The sequence below is a fragment of the Gouania willdenowi genome, chromosome 16 (assembly GCF_900634775.1).
Source record: "Gouania willdenowi chromosome 16, fGouWil2.1, whole genome shotgun sequence".
Taxonomy (NCBI): domain Eukaryota; kingdom Metazoa; phylum Chordata; class Actinopteri; order Blenniiformes; family Gobiesocidae; genus Gouania; species Gouania willdenowi.
In genome coordinates, this window is record NC_041059.1 from 11,335,029 (window position 1) to 11,353,882 (window position 18,854).

Below are 18,854 nucleotides of genomic sequence, written 5' to 3' on the forward strand. Positions count from 1 at the left end.
TAGGGAGCAAGCGGGTCAGAAAATGAATGGATCAATGAATAAACATGGCACTCAAGTACTGGTCATCAGATACATACAAGATTACAGGAAGGGGAAAAGAACACAACAAGACATTTCTTAAATTTTATTAGGTGTGTGCTAATGCAATGGTTTTCAAATACAACATTTCTTCTTCTTCTGTGTAGTTTTACGGTGGTTGGCAACCAAGGCCAAGAGTATTACCGCCCATACTTCAAAATTTAAACACTGTAGATCTTTTTACAGTAAGTTAGTAACTATTAGATTTGAGAGTCTCTTAAGAAAAATAAATCCAGATTTTTTTTAACCTACTAAAATGACATCATATTCATACAAACTAACTTTTCCCATTCCCACAAACAAACAAACAAATAAAAATTATTCAGATCTTTCCCCAAAGAACCAACCCAATCCACCGAACACTAAATCTACAAGACCTACGACAAAACCACCTCCAAGTCGAAATCCTTTGAAGACTCCATCCCCACTCCTCCAAACGAGCCTCCCCAACCCTCCACCCACTGTTAGTGCTTGACTTCCCATTTCTGATGCCACTGACCCCACATAGCCCCCGCTCTCCTTGCACAGCCCTCCTCCAAAACGCTTCAAAACCCACCAAGCATTACCTATGGTGCCACCAAATATCCCCAGTGCATCTCCCATCAAAGTACCCGTGCCCATAACCCCTGTATAGCAGCTGTTTAGCAGGGCCCCAAGCATGGAAGAAGTGCAGTAATAAATATTGTAGAAGCCATTGTATCCAATTCCAAGTACAGTTTCAACAGCTGAGCACATCCCTGACAGGAGGTCGGAGGTCAAGAGGTAAAAAACGTTGCAGGTGTCTCCAGGCAAAGCACAAAGCACTCCAAGGTCTTCCTGGAGAACATAGACCACCTGAAACAAGAGCATAAAAGTGCCGTGAGGTTTGGGTTTTTTCTTAAAGTTTAAATAAGGAAGTGACCCAAAGGCGCTGCAGAGACTCAGAGTGAACCTAACCTGCAGGTCATACCTCATTCCAGTGTCAAAGAGGAGCAATCTGAAAAGAGGAGATCTAGGTGGGACATACTCATCACTATGCCAATAACTGTGGCTACAATGAATTATTCTTAATATCTATATATATTGTTTAAAAAGTTACATTTTTTGACAGACTGAAATATTTAATTTTAATGTATTTTAATGTAATGTACTATTTACATTTTTTATTTGTAATATTCAGCAAGTGTCTTTAATTTTGAGAATAAACCAATTTTTTTCTCACTGTAAAAAAAGTTTTTTTAAAAAACTTAGTTGTTTAAAAAACTTTAAATATGAGTATTTTATTTTGGATTATTGTCTTGTGTCATCCTTTTGTCGTCTTGTGCATTTTTTATGTAGTTTTGTGTATTTTATTTTGCTCATATAGTGTGTTTGAGTAATTTTCTGTGTTTCTGGACTTGTTTTATGAATTTATGCTCTCCAATTTCTGTGTTTTTGTTGTATTTTTTTGTTTTTGGAGTAGTTTGGTATATTTTTCAGTGTTTTTTAAGTAAATTTGTGTATTTCTGCCATTTTATTTTCCTCTCATTTTGTGTGTGTCTGTTTATTGATTTATTTATTTGTCATTTTGTGTGTTTTTTTTGCTTGTTTAATTTTTTATCCTTTTCTCCAATTTATGTGTGTTTTTTTTTCTTCTAATTTTGTGTTTTTGTAGCCTGTTATGTGGTTTGGCATATTTTTCAGTTCAAGAAATGTGAATAAAGATTGAATTTAGATATATTTTAATTACCTGTCCAGGAAACTCAGTGATTCTAGAGAAGATAGGGTTGAGCGGGGCTTTGAAGAGGTACAAGGTGGTGGCGAGGACGTAGACTATGGAGCTGCTTGAGTTTGTCTCCTGCTCATCATCCGTCTCAAGCTGAGCTGCGTCTGACCTGACAGCTCCTGATTGTATTTTCTTAGCCTGAGAGTCACTGCTGGTCCTCGACGCTTCTTGAGTGACATCCTCATCATCGTTTTCAGGATCAATGACTTTCTCCTGAGTTATTGATGACTCTCCGTCTTTGCTTGCATCTGTGTTCACGTCTGCATCGCCTCCTTCTTCACTAGCCTCGTCTGCTTCAGATTTTCTTATAACGTCCAGTTGCTCAATGTTGTTTAAATCTATTTTGGCAAAAAACGCTCCACTGTCTGCATCTCCACAGCCTTCAAAGAACAACTCTGTCACTCCCAGCACTTCCTCCAGCTCCTTAATGCTCACTGGCCTCAGCCCTTCTCCTGTCTCTTGGATTATGGCCACACTGAAGCCATCTTTCCCTTCTGGGGCAGAGCAGCAGACTGCAGACCACAGTGGGGTGGTCTGACACTGTTCTTCTCCATCCTCCGCTGCCCCAAAGCTTCCCGCCCCCATCAGAATGTAGAGGTCACCCTCTAAAGTGGTGCAGCGAGGATAGATGCTTGACTGGACCAATGTTGTGACTGTTGAGTCCCAGTTTTGAAATGGCGAGTCTGGGGGTGACAGAGCATGAGATGATCCCAGTCTGAGAAGAGCTGGTATGGCTACTTTTGAGTTGTGTACTGGTTCCTCTGGAATCTGACAGAAACACAAACAAAATCAACACATTTGTACAGTATGCTGTTTATAATAAGTTGTTTTTAAGTTAAAAATTAGTCAATTTTGTTGTATTGGATGAGTGTTTAGCAGAAGTGAAAGTAATGAATCACAGGTACTCATGTTGCTTTAGGCGTACTTGTACTTTTTTGAGTATCATTAATTTTACTTTTTAAAAAAGTAAAATAATTAATTTCTACACCCAACGGTTACTGAGCAAATTATTATTTTTTGTTTTAAAATAATCAACGGACATTGTTGAACTAAAAAAAAAATTAAGTGACCAGACAACAATCAAATGCATCACATCATAGCCGACCAATCAGATTAAACGTAACGCACCGCGCCACAACAGCATTGAATGCTGGGTATTTTCTCAATTTTAGAGTTCATAAAGGTAGCTATACTTAGAGCCTGATAGTTTTATTATTTTGAATTGAATTCATTGGTGTTATTTTATCTTGAAAAAACATTTTGACAAACCATTTGTTTTATACAGATGCCTTTGTAAAAAAAATAATTAAGTTACAATTGTGCAATTTATTTTTAAGTTTACATGTTAATTGTATGTAAGGGAACAATGGCAAAATTTCTTACCAAAAATAAACATGTGGGGTGGAAGAAACTTTTACTTTGAGTACTGTTTAATGGATCTACTTTTTACTTGTACTTGAATATTTTATATATGACTTTTTTGCACTTGTACTCAAGTACAATTTAATTCAAGCAACAGTACTTCTACTTGAGTAGGATAAATCAGTACTCTTTATACCTCCGATGTTTAGTAAGCCAAGCAGCAACCTGAAGGTTGGTGATTTAGTTCCCCACTTTCTCTTTTGTGAAGTTTTTGTTTATTTACATTTCATTCAAATAATACTCATTCTGCATTAATTTGCATCTGTTTCTCTTGGTGAGTTTCTGTCCATGCTCACTCAGAGTAAACCTAAACCTTCTTTACTTAGATATTACCATCCGAGAACAATTACTAAGATTAGGAATCCCAAACTGTGCAAGGGAAAAAAAAATATGAATGTTTTTGCAATATTAGGTTACAGTTTATCACAATGAATCTTTGAATAATAAACGCATTGTAAATAAGCAATAACCAAGTAGTAAAATATGCAATAACAATCTTCATTTCATTTGTTAAATAGTTAATCATTCCAGATTACTTTGTCTCGTACGCGCGATTACCTCATTATCCACTTTATTACTGAACTGCTACTGTCGTTATTATTTAGGGGACAACTTCCTGTTTAGTAGGTGAGGTGGCAGTTTTCAAGTGACATGTAAATAATGTGACCAATTTCTTAAAAAGTTTTTGTTTGTAGTAATTCATAAATTCTTTCACTAAAAAAATAAAGATTGTTTTATGTTCATTACAAGTGTATAGTTTATGAACAAAACTCTTATTTTGAAAGGCTAGAGCTGGACGTTGTAATTCTGCATCTAAGGCAATGACAGTAAACTGCATTTTAGAAAGTTGGGCCATCTGTTTACACTAAGAAAGCTAAGATCTTTATACACATTTTATCAAACAGGAAGTTGAACCCATAACTAGAAAGTAGCACCCCTGGAATAAGATGGATCTCACAATCAAAAACTCTGATCACATTAACACAATTAAAAAAAAATTTTAAAAAAAAACCAACAAAAAGTTAGAGTACAACATTTAATATTTTGAAGTTGAAACTTTTAGGAGCAAGTAACTCAAATCTGCTCCTAAGATATGTAACAGATAGCTCCAAGTGTTCCATCTTCATGGTGTGATATAAATTAACTATTTAATGCAGATTTACACACAGTTCCTTTAAACACAGTGACAGACGTGTCTTTACCTCAGGCTCTTTTTCTATTACTTCTTCTCCTTCTCTCTCCATCCATCCATGGCTGATATGGAAGGCAGAGTAGACAGCAGTGTCACAGGCCTGTCTGGTCAGAGAGGCAAATGTACGCCCCCCAGGCAGTCTGTGGCAGAGTGAGCTCAGCGACGGCCCCGTAGAGGCTCCCTGTGGAGGCGTCTGTCTGTAGAAGCAGCAGCTGCAGGTCTGCAAGTCGCCCTCAGAGCCATCCTCATCTGGACAGGACAGGCCTGGGCCCAGCAGTGCCAGCAGCCAGAGAGCTGCAGCTGCTGCACTGACAGCAGCAGCAGGACGCATAATGGAGGTGGAGATGTGATGAGCTCAGCAGATCTCCCCTCTCTCTCCCTTACTCACGCTCGGACAGAGCGAGAAGGAGAAGCTTATAAATTATCCAGTTTTTCCCCCCGTGTAGAGATGGAAAAAGATAAGTTGGCCAGCATTTGCTAGCTCGGCGTTTAAATCACCCACTCCACGCGTCGTCTTCCAGCATGTCTGCCTCCTTTGAGTCATCCACAGTTCTGCTTACTCCTTCATTACCTTTCACTGACAGCCTCAGCCCCTCCCTCCTCCACCCTCTGGCTGCACCTCTCCTTTACCCACACTCTGATGCTCTCCATGGCTACACCTACAACTCCCTGTTAAGTATACAAACAGAGCCCACACCCTTTCTTTCTTGCATTTACCTGTAAGTCCACATTCCTTTTAACAATGTTATATAATCTTAACTTGATTGACAAACCTGTGCTGCTCAGTAATCCTCCCAGTGCTGACTCTGGAAATCAAACAGTTGCTATAAATCACGAAGAGCAACTCATCGAAATCTAATGTGTATATATACACACACACACACACATATATATATATATTTTAAGTCTGATAATAGAATTGTCCAGTGTTCAGTTAACCTTTAAAACTGGGCCAATCACACACTCTTTCATAGCCAACGCCTTTTTAAATGTTAAGACAGGCCTGTTCAGGCCTGACATTGGCACTAACTGCAAATTGTAAAAGTCAGCATGAATTCCCACATTCCAGCATTGAATATGTGTGGGAAGGTGGAAATTTGGCAAGTATACTACATGTTGCTACAGAGCTCCAACCAACATCAGTCAAATCAAAAGAGCAACCAGGATTCCTGTACAAAAAAAGTCAAGCAAGCAGTCCAAAGTTGTGTAGTAGTAGTAGTAACCCAACAATGGCAGTAGTTCCTGCTCATAGTTTCAGAGCAGCACACACAGCTTAAAGAGAACAAAAAGAACACAGAGCTGTGCATTCTTCAGCCACTGAACAGTGTTGCACAGTGAAGCTCTGGAATGAATGTTAAAGGGTGTGATTTCGGGTGGGGCATTAATTCAGACTACAACATGTGTTTTAAACCTTCACATGTTTTAAATGATTGAATGTTATCAAAAAAACCAACAAAAGACTGTAATTGTTAGTCCAGTTCTGAGCTACGCAGCAGGAATGCTGTGTTTCTAAAAGTGCAAACTACTACACATTATTTCTTTGGCTTCACTTTGCACTTCAGCATTAAAGCACTTTAATTAGCACTTTATAATCAACGATGTATAATCGTTATGGTCCCAAAATTTCTAAGACTATCTTTTTTCTCAGCACTATATGTCACTTAGATTGTTCACGGTTGTTGTATGTTACCTGTCTTTTTTAATATGCCCTGTGTGTTTTATTCCTTTACTGATGTTTGTTTTATTATAACACCAACATGCAAATGAGGGAGGGGATGGAAATAATCCCTGTGGCTACAATCCCACATATTTAGATGAAAATGTTTTCTTTCTTCTCATATTGTCCCATTTTTAAAATAAATAAATAAATAAAAATCATAGGTTTGGTTAGTGAAGGTTAGTAAGTGAGTTAAGCAAAAGTCTGTTGGACTAAAAAAAAAAAAAGCATCTGTGTGTATTATTTATAGTATTTATAGCAATAATAATATTTAGCATAAACACAGTAAGAGAACTGTTGGACAGATTTGAGGAAACCAAGTAAAATACTTTTTTAACCTTTGCAATAACAAATAAAGGATAATTATGGTACCAGAATCATACAACAGTATAATCACAAAACAAGTAAAATATGTATTACTACGTTTGACGGTCAGTCCTCTCACTGAATAACAAAGCAAGTTGGCTTAAAAATATAAGTGAAACATATTTGATTTTGTATCATTCTGTTTATTATGGTGTGAGAACATGACATTTCCGAACAAAAAATAAATAAATTAAGGGTTTTGATTATGACGTGTTTTTCAAATAATGAATTTGAATTTCAGTCTTTGTAAATGTATCAATTTTTTAAATTGGAACCACTTTTAAAAAATATAACTGGCGTCTGTGAAGGAAACCTGAAGAAACACGAGTCCAATATGTACTAATTTGGCCCTTAAATAACAACATGCTTTTATTATTTATATTAATTATTAGGATAAAAAGGTTATTATCAAGTCATGATGCAATATTTCAATGCGTTTGACATTTACATGTACTATAAGCTTATATATATATATAAGCTGTTTTTTTAAAGATATTTTATCTGTGTAAAGGAAACGCACACCTTTTTACATTTACAATTTTCAAACTGAGAGTGAGTTTGTATACAAAGTAGAAACTAAGATTCCATCTCTCTACTTTGCTTAAGTAACTTTTGTTCAGAGTATTGACTATATAACACATTTAAAAAAAAAAATCACAGTCTTCTGGTATTTGGGGTGCTATTACAACTCTGGGCCACAGGGGGGCGTGTGGTTTTCATTTAGCTTCATTTGCTCAGCCCACTCCGTCCCCTACCTCACCCCACTAGTAAACTTTGATGGACACTCCGGGTTTGCTCCCTTTAAAGAACAGCCAGCTCACTCATTAGGGATGTCAATGACCAGCTCAGGCTCGTCTCCCTCTCCTCCTTCATCCCCTCTGTCGCTCTCTCCATCACTGTCGCACTCCTCCTCCCCTGCATCGCCGCTGAGCATCTGTCTGGGGACCCAGCTGAAGTGGCCACTGGCTGTGGGAGGAGCTGCAGAGGCTGATGGGTAACTACCACCCATTGGAGTGACAACCTGAAAGGAGCAGAATGTAGTAAGATATGTCGGGGGTGACACCAGGGTTGGGCTCAATTAAAATTGTAATTGCGTAATTGATAATTAATTACAATTATGATGTAATTATAAATGTAACTGTAATTGAAAAATTATGTTGCTGTTGTAATTAATTGAATTGTTTTTGTTCTTGTATTTTATTCTCTTCTGGAAAGTTTGTTGTTGGGAGCTTGTAGAGTGAAGGTGTTTGAGGAGAGCCAGTGTCATGGACTGAGTTTCCTCATACTGAGATCAATTATGAGCATATATGCGTGCACATGTGCACTACCGGAAAATGAATTTTTTTCTAAAAAAATAAATAAATTCAGTTTTGTTTATTTTTGCTTTCAAAGTGAATGGACACGCATTTTATTAGTTTATTGGATTAGGGTTTGGGTTAAGGTTAAGGTTAGTGTTTGTGTTAAGGTTAAGGTTAGTGTTTGGGTTAAGGTTAGTGTTAAGGTTAAGGTTAGTGTTTGGGTTAAGGTAAGGGTTTGGGCTAAGGTTAGTGTTTGTGTTAAGGTTAGTGTTTGTGTTAAGGTTAGTGTTTGTGTTAAGGTTAGTGTTTGGGTTAAGGTTAGTGTTTGGGTTAAGGTAAGGGTTTGGGCTAAGGTTTGAGTTAAGGTTAGGGTTTTGGTTAAGGTTAGGGTTTGGGTTAAGGTTAGGGTTTGGGTTAAGGTTAGGGTTTGGGTTAAGGTTTGTGTTAGGTTAGTGTTTGGGTTAAGGTAAGGGTTTGGGCTAAGGTTTGAGTTAAGGTTAGGGTTTTGGTTAAGGTTAGGGTTTGGGTTAAGGTTAGGGTTTGGGTTAAGGTTTGTGTTAGGTTAGGGTTTGGGTTAAGGTTAGTGTTTGGGTTAAGGTTAGTGTTTGGGTTAAGGTTAAGGTTTGGGTTAAGGTTAGTGTTAGTGTTCGGGTCCTTGTCCCATTCATCATTTTCCTGAAAATTGCATCTAAATCCATTCATAACAGACTGACAGACATAAACGGAGGGTAAAACATAACCTTAACGCAATTATGTCATAATTGTAATTAATTATCAATTACACGATTACAATTATAACTGACCCCAACCCTGGATGACACAAAATAAAAAGACAAATGCTGCACAAATGATAGCAGCAAAATCCCTGATAGAAAAGAACTATTAGATATTAAGAGCAGGATGTGTATGAATAAAGAAAAAAAAAGATGAAAATTGCATGAAAAAAACAAACAGTACGATGCTTTGGAGCTTGTAAACAAAAATGAAACAGACATTTGGTTTCAATGTAGTTCACTCTCTCTTTTCTCCTCTCTCACCTTTCCCATGGTGTCTTTCTTGTTTTTTGGCGTCTTTGTTTTTCTCTCTTTCTTCATTCTTTCTGCTGATGGAGCCAAATACTCAGGTGGGAAGGGCATCTGCCCACCACACACACACACACACACACACACACACACACACACACACACACACACACACACACACACGCACGCACGCACGCCCCAAAACCAACCAAAACGTAGCACAACCACACACACATATTCATAAAGACAGTGGAAAAGACAGAGAGACACACAGAAAACACACAAACAACAAAATGAAAAATACAAAGATGTGGAGGGCATCATGAATCTTGAATAAAGGAAGTCAATGACATACATTTAAATTAAAATGAGCAGAAAATAATATTTTAAAAAATTAAAATCGTGAATGTGTTCTGATGGCTACATGAAAACAGCAGCAATGGTTGCAGATGGGTGTAGGAACAGAGGAAGAGAACTTACAGTGTTTAGATATGATCCTGGAGTGGACGACTGCAGTGGATTTACACTGGCACGAGACAACAGCGACAGATGAGAGGAGGACGAGGAAAGGCACGCCGCAGGAATATTTCTACGCCTGAAAAAGAAAAAAAATCAATGTGAGATCAAAGTTCATTTTCAGTGGAATAAATAATGCATGTGTGGACAAACCCTGCTTTATACTGCACTGATAAAAGGGACACGTTTTTTGTCCATTCACTTATTGAGATATATTTTCTGCTGTCGAGTATATATCATTTAAATCGGCTCAATACATTTCTGACAACCCATCTATTCTTAGAAGATTCATTTTTCAACAAAAAAAACAGTTTGTTACAATAAATGCAATTAAAAAATTTTAGTATAGAAAAAAAAACAACAGATTTAGGAAATTGATTTTATTAAAATGTTAATAAATGGAAATTATAGTAAAGCACAATGAATCAGATGTACTATACTATACTACATTTGCTATGGTTTGAAAGTTTAAAGAGAAGTATCTAAGTTTCTACACTCCACTGGTTGCATTCAGCATCGTCCTCAGGGCTCTAAAGTCAAAAATTTGGGAGCATGAAGAACTATTTGGGGGCATTGAACATATTTATTAATAGACAAAAACATGCAGCACCTCACACATTTGTAAATAGCATTTTCTCTGTGAAGTTAACACAAAGGATATTATTTGTAAGGGTAGTTATAAGCCCAGTTACAAACCACTTTTTGATTATTAATGATCATCGATGAAATTTTTGATCACTGCTGATTATTGATCTGCCCATGTAACATCAGTGAGCTGCTGATTTATTTTACTCCTCTTTTGAGTAACACCTCACAGCACCTTCAGTATCGTTTAGTGTAATGGAAATATCCCAATTAGGAGGACTAGCCTGATTTGTTTTACAATTTGAAATATGTAAACAATCTTTGGAAATTAAGAATAGATTCATAATTGTCAATAATAAAACCGTGGTTATTGATTGTTTTTTCTCCCCAGTTGTAAATGTTTTCTTATATTTTAACTTTTTTATTAATATACATAAAATATAAACCTATATATATATATATATATATATATATATATATATATATATAATAAAACCGATACATTTTCCCAATTTCAATATTAAAAATGAATCTATTGTAAAAGTTCTCTTTATCAGAAATAAAAAAAGGTGATTTGGTCACAATCGATGAAGAAAAACTGTTAAAAATAATATGCATTTATTTATGTTTTATTTATTATTGCAGTAAAGCAGCCTAATGTTATTTTATTGAAAGTGTCTGGAGGTACGTTAAACGTAGCCATAGTCCCCGGGACTATAAATACATTTCCAGTCTAAGGCGCCCCACTCTCCGCTAACATGGGTTCCGCTAATGTGGGTTCCGCTAATGTGGGTTCAAATCCCACATTTGACAAATAATTTTTTTCATTTTAACATATTTAACACGGCAAATTCCACCTTTACGAATACATATCTGACAAAAATAAACATTTTAGGGTTAGGGATAGAATTAGAGTTAGGGATAGGGTTAAAATTAAAGGGTTAGCGGGGTAGCTAAAAATAAATATGAGCTAAAAAACAAATGACATAACTTTCACGTGACCTAAACCGGCCAATGAGGGGTGCTGCGTATCCATAGAGTGGCAGTCTATGGAAACATTTAACGTACCTGTAGCCACGGCCTATTTTATTTCATTCTCTTTTTAGTTCACTGAGTAGATCTTACTGTGCTTTTATGCATTTTTAGATGCTATGACATAAACTCTGGGTTATGTGAAAAATAATAATACACACTAATTGGCACATTTTTTTTTTTTTTTTTTAAACTAATTTTACTTTGTGATTAGCTTTAATAATTGTTTGCAAGCTGCAACCCGCTACTAAGACCTACATATTTGAAAAATCTTGAAACACTGTCAAGTTATGCACACGAGATGCTAAGGTATCATTTATTAAAACTAAATTTCCCAGAGAATGTGATGTTCATCTCATTTCCCTGCAGCTTCTCTACAAAGTTAAGAAACATGTATGTTTGTTTCATTTAAGTCTTTTCATTGGCTAGAAATGATTGTTTTTGTCTAAAAAATTCTATATCACTCATGTTGCCGTATATTTGTTTATCTATTTACTTAAACATTCTTCTTACTTCTTTGCAACCTCTCGCTCTCGTTCTCTTTCGCGGGGTACCTCTCCTTCACTGTTATCCGAAGAAACTGTTGCTTCTGAATCTGGAAGAGAAGAATAAAAACTTAAGATAAGAGATTGAAAGTGTAAGGTGAGTAAGAAACACTGGAAAAGTCCCTCTCAGTAGTTCTAACTTGGAAAACACCAGGTTTCTTTTCGAGATCAAGTTATGGACAGAACAAGAATTTGCATTTGTGTCTCTATTGGACAAATCATCAAATTATCCTTTAACCTGCTTACCAGATTGTATCGTAGTATCGGCCTCGGAGCTTTATTAGACAATTTGAGATTCTTTCTTACAAAAATAATATGGCACAATAAAACGAGGCTCTATTCAATGAAAAAGCAACATAAAGCGTCAAACTTCAATTAAGCTCATATATTTACTGTGACATTACTAATAAACAAGGCGGATATCCCACTTTTTAATGTTTTGTGTGTTACAACAATGAAGCATGTGACAAGGACATGAAAACAACAAATCTCACCCAAAACAAATATTTGGTTGGGAACGGTAGAGCAAACTTGATGTGATGAAAAAATGACATTAAATATTAAAGATAACTTACAAAAATTAATAAAAAAAATTACTCTCAAAAGAGACTAAGTAGTGGACTACATCAAAAGATGTGTGACAAAAAGGCACTCTTTTTATTTATTCACAATTTATTTGCATGTATGCCTTTTAAACTTTTGTTTTGTCATTTTTTTCATTGTTTTCTTTGTTTGTTCTGTTCTGTTTTGTTTTGTACTGTTTTCTTGACATACTTAATTAATACATATATAAAAAGGAGTGTATTTTTTCAATGACAGTTTTCTGTGAATTTTTTTTATCTTATTTTTTGTTAATTATTGCAATAAAGTATTTAAAAAGTGTTTGCTATGACTGGTAACTGTTTATATTTACTAGTATCATCTATGGCAGGGGTTCTCAACTGGTCTCACCCTGGGACCCACATTTTACCACGGTCAAATTGTGACCCAGTTTTTTTTTTAGAATTCAACCACAAATTAATTTTTTTCTCAATTAGCTGTTTAAAACACACGTATATAATCTTTTTTTTAAAACATAAATCTCTATATTTTCCTGTGCAACATGCATTTCACAGCAAAGTTTCTTTCAAAATAAAAGACAAGTCCAACATGAGAGATATTAAGTATTAATTTATTTTTGACCAGCTGTCCGTGATCCACCCAGTACAGGTCTGCGACCCACTTTTGGGTCCCGACCCACCAGTTGAGAATCACTGATCTATGGAAATGTGTTAGTTTAAGTATGTTTATACACGTTTGATTAATGCTACCTGATGAATCTTCGTCCACTCTTTCATATTGCAACAACCTGTCCAACAGAAAACTGGAAAACAAACCAAAGGTGTTATTTATTATTCCCTTTATCAGATTTACATCCCAACCTTTAATTTAAATCCTGAACCCACCTTTTGTCTCTGGAGACTTTCAGGAGTTTTCTCTGAGCTCTCCTCAGTTCCTCCTGAAAGCATTCTTGCTCCTGGGAAGAAAAAAAACAATTATATTTTGCCACGTAAAATTCTGCCCCAGTAACAGACATTTAATCGGACTATGGTCACTAAAGTGCAAAGAACTCACATAAACGAGGAACTTCAACTTCCGTTTAAGGTTTTTGTATTTTCGCTTGTAGTCGACATCGACGTCCGCCTGTCCGTTCATCTCTAAAACACAACAAAACCACGAACCCAACATACAATCTGACATTGGTTAAAAATAAACACCTCTTCCTATGATATTTAAAAATCGAAGACTGTCGACAGTGTCACCAAATTTGAGCACATTGGGTCGGAGGCTAAACCATGTTAAGCTAAGCTAACCATTCTGCCAGTAAAAATGTTATCTCAGGACGCTAGTTTGTTAAAGTTACATGGCTGTGACACAGTGGTATTTAGCATAACATACATACATTATATTCTTATGTATTCGTATAACATGTAAAACAGTTAGAGAAGATGTTTAATACCTTTAGCTTGTGTCAGTCTGTGCGACATTTTCTTTGTTTACATCCGTGACGTCATATTTACGCGTCGTGATCGCTCGGAGTTCATTTTTATTTATAGTTTTTAATTTGAAAAATCGCTTTGTGTTGCATATTTTTACCACTTAAATAACCAATAATTTCATGAAATTTTTTGATGAAGAAAAGCCCAAATATAAATATACTGCAAAAAGTAATGCATATATTTTCTTATATAATACACCAAAAGACCAATCATTCTTTAAATGTAGTCTTTTTAATCCCTTTTTAACACAATTTATACTTTGTTAATTCTTTTGTTAAATAAGTTTTCTCATTACGATACTGTTTGTTTCATTTCATATATTTATTATTTTGAAGATTTTGTTATTAATTGTGAAAATCAAAAATCAAGAGATCAATTACTGTCAAAATGCATTATCTTAATACTGGAAAATTATTTTGTAAAAAGATAACCCTAACCCTAAAACAGATAACTACACAACATATTGTAATGTTGTATCCAGTTGTTAAAATCCTTAAACATTTACAGCTTAATTTTGACCTGTGACCATACCGAGTAAAACACCTAAAAACTAAACTATAAGTCCTAACTATTTTTTTTTTTCTTTTTCTTCATTTCTATGATTCAAAACCTACAATTTTACAATTATTCGAGCAACAAACAATATCTGTAGTGTCAATATGTGAATTTGTTTACTCTTCAAATGTATTGGAAGTGTTTGGGATGTAATAGAATTATAAATAGATTTAGAATCTTTATTGTGATTCCACAGTGTGCAATGAAATTCGGGTACTGTACCCACGTAAGGTGCAAATGGAGTTACACATCTATAATGTATGTCTGTATATGGAAATGTTCACGTTTGAGATTTGTGACATGCTCATCTGTAATGAATAGCATCTAAGCCAAACCATGCAGTGTAGTTTTTGTTTTCTGTATTATTATTTTTTAGGAAACTTTAAATCTGTGAGTGAGTGTTGATATCTGATTTTAATGCATTAAGAATTTTTATACATCCCTTGGTGAGTGTTCATACTACAACGGACTCGAGTGTGGTGTCTGTTTACTTAGATTAAGAACCACAGGACACCATTATTGGAGTGTCTTAAAGCATCTCTTGTGGGTTTTTTCTATAATCCCATTGATTGTTTATGCTTTTCTTTTTGCTTCCCTACAAGCTACATATTGGTGTTTACAGTTCATTCGTGGGAAAGTGCAGTCACTTTCCAAGTCCCACCATTATGAATTATAGATGAAGAACATTTGCAGAGCTGCTGCTTCAGTGCACGTATTCTCAAAGCCCTCTGCCAGACCCAGCCCTGAGTGGACGTTATGGGGTTGTTGAGCAGAGATCTGTAAAGTCTCAAAGATGGTTGAGAAACCCAGCGAAAAGTAAACACAGGAGGTGTGTGTATTGGCACTAGAATAGAGCTGATGTTTATTGAAGGACATATTAATACCGACACTGCATTTAACAGAGGGCACTCCCTTAAAACTGCACTGCACGAAACCCCGCATGAAAATCAAAGCCAATCAGCATCTTCTAAAGCAACATCCAGGCTCCACAGCTGGTGTGCTGCATCCTCTAGCCTTTCACAAACAGTAAAGAGCTAACCTGTAATAATAAACATCCTTTGTGACTCATTAATGGCAGGAACTGCCAACATGATATATAATATCTCCAGGCTGGCAGCCTTTCTCATTGTTTCCAGAGACACTGGCAGACAGAAATAGACTCTTCTATGTCTGCAGTCATAAATTGTCACTGCCAACTATCCGGCAAGCCCCCATGGCAGCTGCAGTCATCTGCAACTTCACAACCCCTTCTTTTCATTAGTTACACTCGATGGATTCATATATTATCACGTCGAGCTGTGACTACTGATCTGAGCTTGTCAATATCTTTTTTTCTTGAGAATTTTTGGCTTGATTGTATGTCCTTGTTTGGTCACCCATGTTTTTACCGTTATTTCTTTCTTTAGCTGGTTGAATTGACATGTTCTTGTCACTGTTTGTTTTACAAGAGATTGCTTTAGGTCCTTGTTTTGTTTGGAAGTCTGGGAATCTGGAATGTACCAAAATCACGACAAAGACACCAACAACAACTGCAATAAAAGCCTTCTGCGTGATCATAAGGTAAGTGACACGTTTTATGAGGTCCACCTGCTGCTGTGTGTGAGACAGCTGAGATAGTTCTTCTCTTACCGTGCAAATGAGGACGTTTAAAGGTTGAAATTCGATAGCAAAGCCACTTCTTATACCTGATATGTTTCATTAATCTTTCCTTTAATCTAATCTCTGTGTGTGCGTGTGTTTTTTGTTTGTTTTTTTTTTTACAGGAAAAACTTATCCAGGCTATTAAAAGAATCAAGCATGAGGTAGATGTTTGCAAAGACGCTGAGAGAGAAACGTACATAGATTCAGTGGAAGTCGAGGTACTGTGAATGACTACTTTTCCACTAAAATACATATGTCACATAAATACATTTCGTTCAGAGCTTACAAAGGTCATCACCGATCTTATTTACCCTTTAAAAAAAACATTTAATGCTTTCAGACAGAAATGTGTTTTGGTTTTGTTTGTTTTGGTATCAGGACAGGTTCAATGAACTGGAACGGGAAATCAGAGCAGAATTTCAGAACCTCCATCGTTTCTTGGATGAAGAGGAGAGTAGAGACCTGGAGCGCCTCGAGAGGGAGAAACAGAAGCAATTAAAACAGCTAAAAGAGAGGGAGAAGAAGATAGCCCAACAAGGCAAGGACCTGGAGAGAGGGATGATGGTACTGAACAATAAACTAACTGAAGACGACAGTCCCAAACTGCTCAAAGTGAGAAAATATGAAGCTATACTTGTTTTGTTACATCTGAGGGGTTAGATTTCTTTTGTTCTGATGCAGATTAGGTATACATAGTTCCATAATTCCATTTAACCCCACTCTAGCCAAAGTGACCATCTAAGATGACCTCTGCAACTACGATACTGAAATGTCAAGGATTGTAACATCAAGTCCTACTATGGATTCTATAATAAAGCAATCAGGGTTGGGGTCAATTATAATTATAATTGCGTAATTGATAATTAACTACAATTGTAATTTTAAAAATCTGTTGCTGTCATAATCATAATTAAATTGTTATTGAGCTGAGATAATTGACTTTGTAATTGTAATTTCCACAAAAATTCTATAAAAAAATGTAAATTTTAATTTAACGCAAAACTGGGGAAGAATGTTAATTAAAATTAAATTGGGCTTTAAGCCTTTATTGTCATGTATATGTTGTTACACATATATTGAAATTTGTCCTCTGCATTTTAACCCATCCCTGAGGAGCAGGCGGCAGCCATTTTGCGGCGCCTGGGGAACAGTTCGGGGTTAAGGGTTTGAACCGGGAACCCTCTGATTACAAGGCCAGCGTTACCGTTCTAAGTACAGTTCTACACATATGTAGTCAACAATTATTAAGATATGTATCATATCAATCTTTGCCACATTTTACCATTTTCATTGATTAGGAAGTCTATCAAGGAAATCAATAAATAGGAAAGAAATTAGATGATAGATATTTGTTTTCATTGTATTCTACAGCTGATTTAGGACCTGTTATTATAAGAGATGCTAACAGAAAGCTAACACAAGAGGAAGGTTAACTTTTATTACGTTATTTATTTCAGGCTCAGTAATTGTGATTAATTGTAATTGAACTTTAGTAATTGCCATTCTGAGCATAAAAAAAATAATTTTAATTTAAGAGTAATTGGGAAAAAAAAGCTGGTCACTGTAAACATAATTAAAATGTAATTGAATATGGGTAGTTGAAAACATAATTGTAGCTGAAAAATGTAATTAACCCCAACCCTGAATACATTAGTTATACAGGTACTGTGATGTTTCTTAGTTTTGATGCTGCATCTGACTGGTGCTGTTAAGCAACCGCAGGCGTGTATTGACACAACGGTTTGGAGGCTTGGTTTGGAAAGTCAAAATCAATTTCTAATTTAAAAGCAAGCGCTGAAAAGATGCTATTGCATTGGTCAGCATTTAAGAAACTGCGTGATGATGCAGAGTACGCATGCCATTTAAATAATGCCACAAATTTTGTTTTGCTTTTCCCATTTCAGGAAATACAGGATCTCATAAAAAGGCAGGTTTTTTTCATTGTGTGGTTTTAATCACCCTAATGAGTGTTTTTATTTCACTGTCCCCACCTTTTCCTTCTGAAACTATCAATCATGTGTGAATGTATGCATGGGATCAGTCAATCTTTCCTAGCCTCTCTGTGACGTTGTCTGATTGAGTGATCCAACCATTCATCATTCAGCCATCCCTCATCCCGCTCTCTCTATAAGCAGGTCTCAGGTCAGCTTTGTTCCTCCACCAGAAGTAGACGCAGAGGTTCGCTCTGGTCAGTTTGTGGGGCCCATCCAGTACAGAATATGGAAGCACATGAAAAACTGCCTCTACCCAAGTATGTTTACATTTATTGTTTTCTTTTTAGAAATCAAGTCAATCAACAAAGAAAAAAAAACTCACTGCAGTTCCTTTTTTAATTGCCTGTAGATGTAACATCTATGACCCTGGACCCAGAAACAGCCCATCCTGCCCTGTCCTTGTCTCAGTCGTGCACGTCAGTTTGGTTTGAAGAGGATAAAGACATAACCGGCTGCACAGCTAACCCACGACGGTTCCATTATTATTACTGTGTGCTGGGACACCAGCGTCTGTTTTCTGGCCGACACTATTGGGAGGTGGAGGTGGGCGGCAAAACAGCCTGGAGACTCGGGGTAGCAAGAGAGGACGTCCCTAGAGGGGAGATGGATGCTACAGGAACATCCAACGGCCTCTGGACACTGGCCCTAAAAGGTGGGTCAGTCGTAGCCTGCACTGACCCAAACCCCACCAAGGTCACCGTGTCTCTACGCCTTGTTCGCATTGGCATCTTCTTAGACTGTGAGAAAGAGGAGGTGACTTTTTATAACGCCGTGACCATGTCACCAATTTACACCTTCTCCATGGAACCAATCACAGTCCCTTTATTTCCCTTCTATAACCCATGTGATGCAGATGATGGAAAGAACGTAGCGCCAATGAAAGTTTTTACTCCTGTCCTGTAAAAGGCTGTTGTTCCCTCATTTGTGTAACAATGTATGCTGATGACTCTCCTCTTTGTTTGGTTGAACATGTTATTTGTATTCAATCTTGGCCAAGAAATTGAGTTGGTTTTTGACTTGATAAAGTGCAAAAAAAACAACAACATAAATTTAGCAAAACCTTGTATTCTGTACTTGCTCTTCATGTACTATTGAAGGTGTTGATGTT

General features: G+C 36.4%; 3 protein-coding genes across 3 annotated transcripts; 1 reads left to right on the forward strand and 2 right to left on the reverse strand.

Moving 5' to 3' along the window:
- Positions 1–110: 110 nt before the first annotated feature.
- On the reverse strand, positions 111–5,033 carry LOC114478050 (uncharacterized). Its single transcript, XM_028470847.1, has 3 exons — positions 4,447–5,033; positions 1,787–2,590; positions 111–912 (listed from the first exon to the last, which is right to left on the reverse strand). The coding sequence occupies exons 1-3, from the start codon at positions 4,765–4,767 to the stop codon at positions 397–399; spliced, it is 1,641 nt and encodes a 546-aa protein (XP_028326648.1). The 5' UTR covers positions 4,768–5,033; the 3' UTR covers positions 111–396.
- Positions 5,034–5,802: 769 nt separating this feature from the next.
- On the reverse strand, positions 5,803–13,548 carry LOC114478140 (INO80 complex subunit E-like). Its single transcript, XM_028470988.1, has 8 exons — positions 13,517–13,548; positions 13,132–13,214; positions 12,963–13,033; positions 12,828–12,880; positions 11,486–11,567; positions 9,320–9,434; positions 8,855–8,953; positions 5,803–7,540 (listed from the first exon to the last, which is right to left on the reverse strand). Exons 1-8 carry the CDS (start codon positions 13,542–13,544, stop codon positions 7,337–7,339), a joined length of 735 nt encoding a protein of 244 aa, XP_028326789.1. The 5' UTR covers positions 13,545–13,548; the 3' UTR covers positions 5,803–7,336.
- Positions 13,549–15,314: 1,766 nt separating this feature from the next.
- Positions 15,315–18,810, forward strand: LOC114478125 (zinc-binding protein A33-like). The gene is made up of 7 exons (XM_028470968.1): positions 15,315–15,467; positions 15,560–15,671; positions 15,875–15,970; positions 16,131–16,364; positions 17,657–17,679; positions 17,888–18,003; positions 18,096–18,810. Exons 2-7 carry the CDS (start codon positions 15,606–15,608, stop codon positions 18,647–18,649), a joined length of 1,089 nt encoding a protein of 362 aa, XP_028326769.1. The 5' UTR covers positions 15,315–15,467; positions 15,560–15,605; the 3' UTR covers positions 18,650–18,810.
- Positions 18,811–18,854: the final 44 nt, after the last annotated feature.

Bases quoted from the DNA above. Each gene is read 5' to 3' on its own strand.
- LOC114478050 (XM_028470847.1), bottom strand. From the start codon at position 4,767: ATGCGTCCTGCTGCTGCTGTCAGTGCAGCAGCTGCAGCTCTCTGGCTG. The intron at 2,591-4,446 runs GTAAAGACACGT...TGTTTCTGTCAG, and splicing joins TAATAGAAAAAGAGCCTGAG to ATTCCAGAGGAACCAGTACA. The intron at 913-1,786 runs GTAATTAAAATA...CTCTTGTTTCAG, and splicing joins TCACTGAGTTTCCTGGACAG to GTGGTCTATGTTCTCCAGGA.
- LOC114478125 (XM_028470968.1), top strand. From the start codon at position 15,606: ATGTACCAAAATCACGACAAAGACACCAACAACAACTGCAATAAAAGC. The intron at 15,672-15,874 runs GTAAGTGACACG...TTTTTTTTACAG, and splicing joins GCCTTCTGCGTGATCATAAG to GAAAAACTTATCCAGGCTAT. The intron at 15,971-16,130 runs GTACTGTGAATG...TTTTGGTATCAG, and splicing joins TAGATTCAGTGGAAGTCGAG to GACAGGTTCAATGAACTGGA.
- LOC114478140 (XM_028470988.1), bottom strand. From the start codon at position 13,544: ATGTCGCACAGACTGACACAAGCTAAAG. The intron at 13,034-13,131 runs GTGAGTTCTTTG...TTTTCTTCCCAG, and splicing joins AGTTGAAGTTCCTCGTTTAT to GAGCAAGAATGCTTTCAGGA. The intron at 12,881-12,962 runs GTGGGTTCAGGA...TTTGTTTTCCAG, and splicing joins AAAGTCTCCAGAGACAAAAG to TTTTCTGTTGGACAGGTTGT.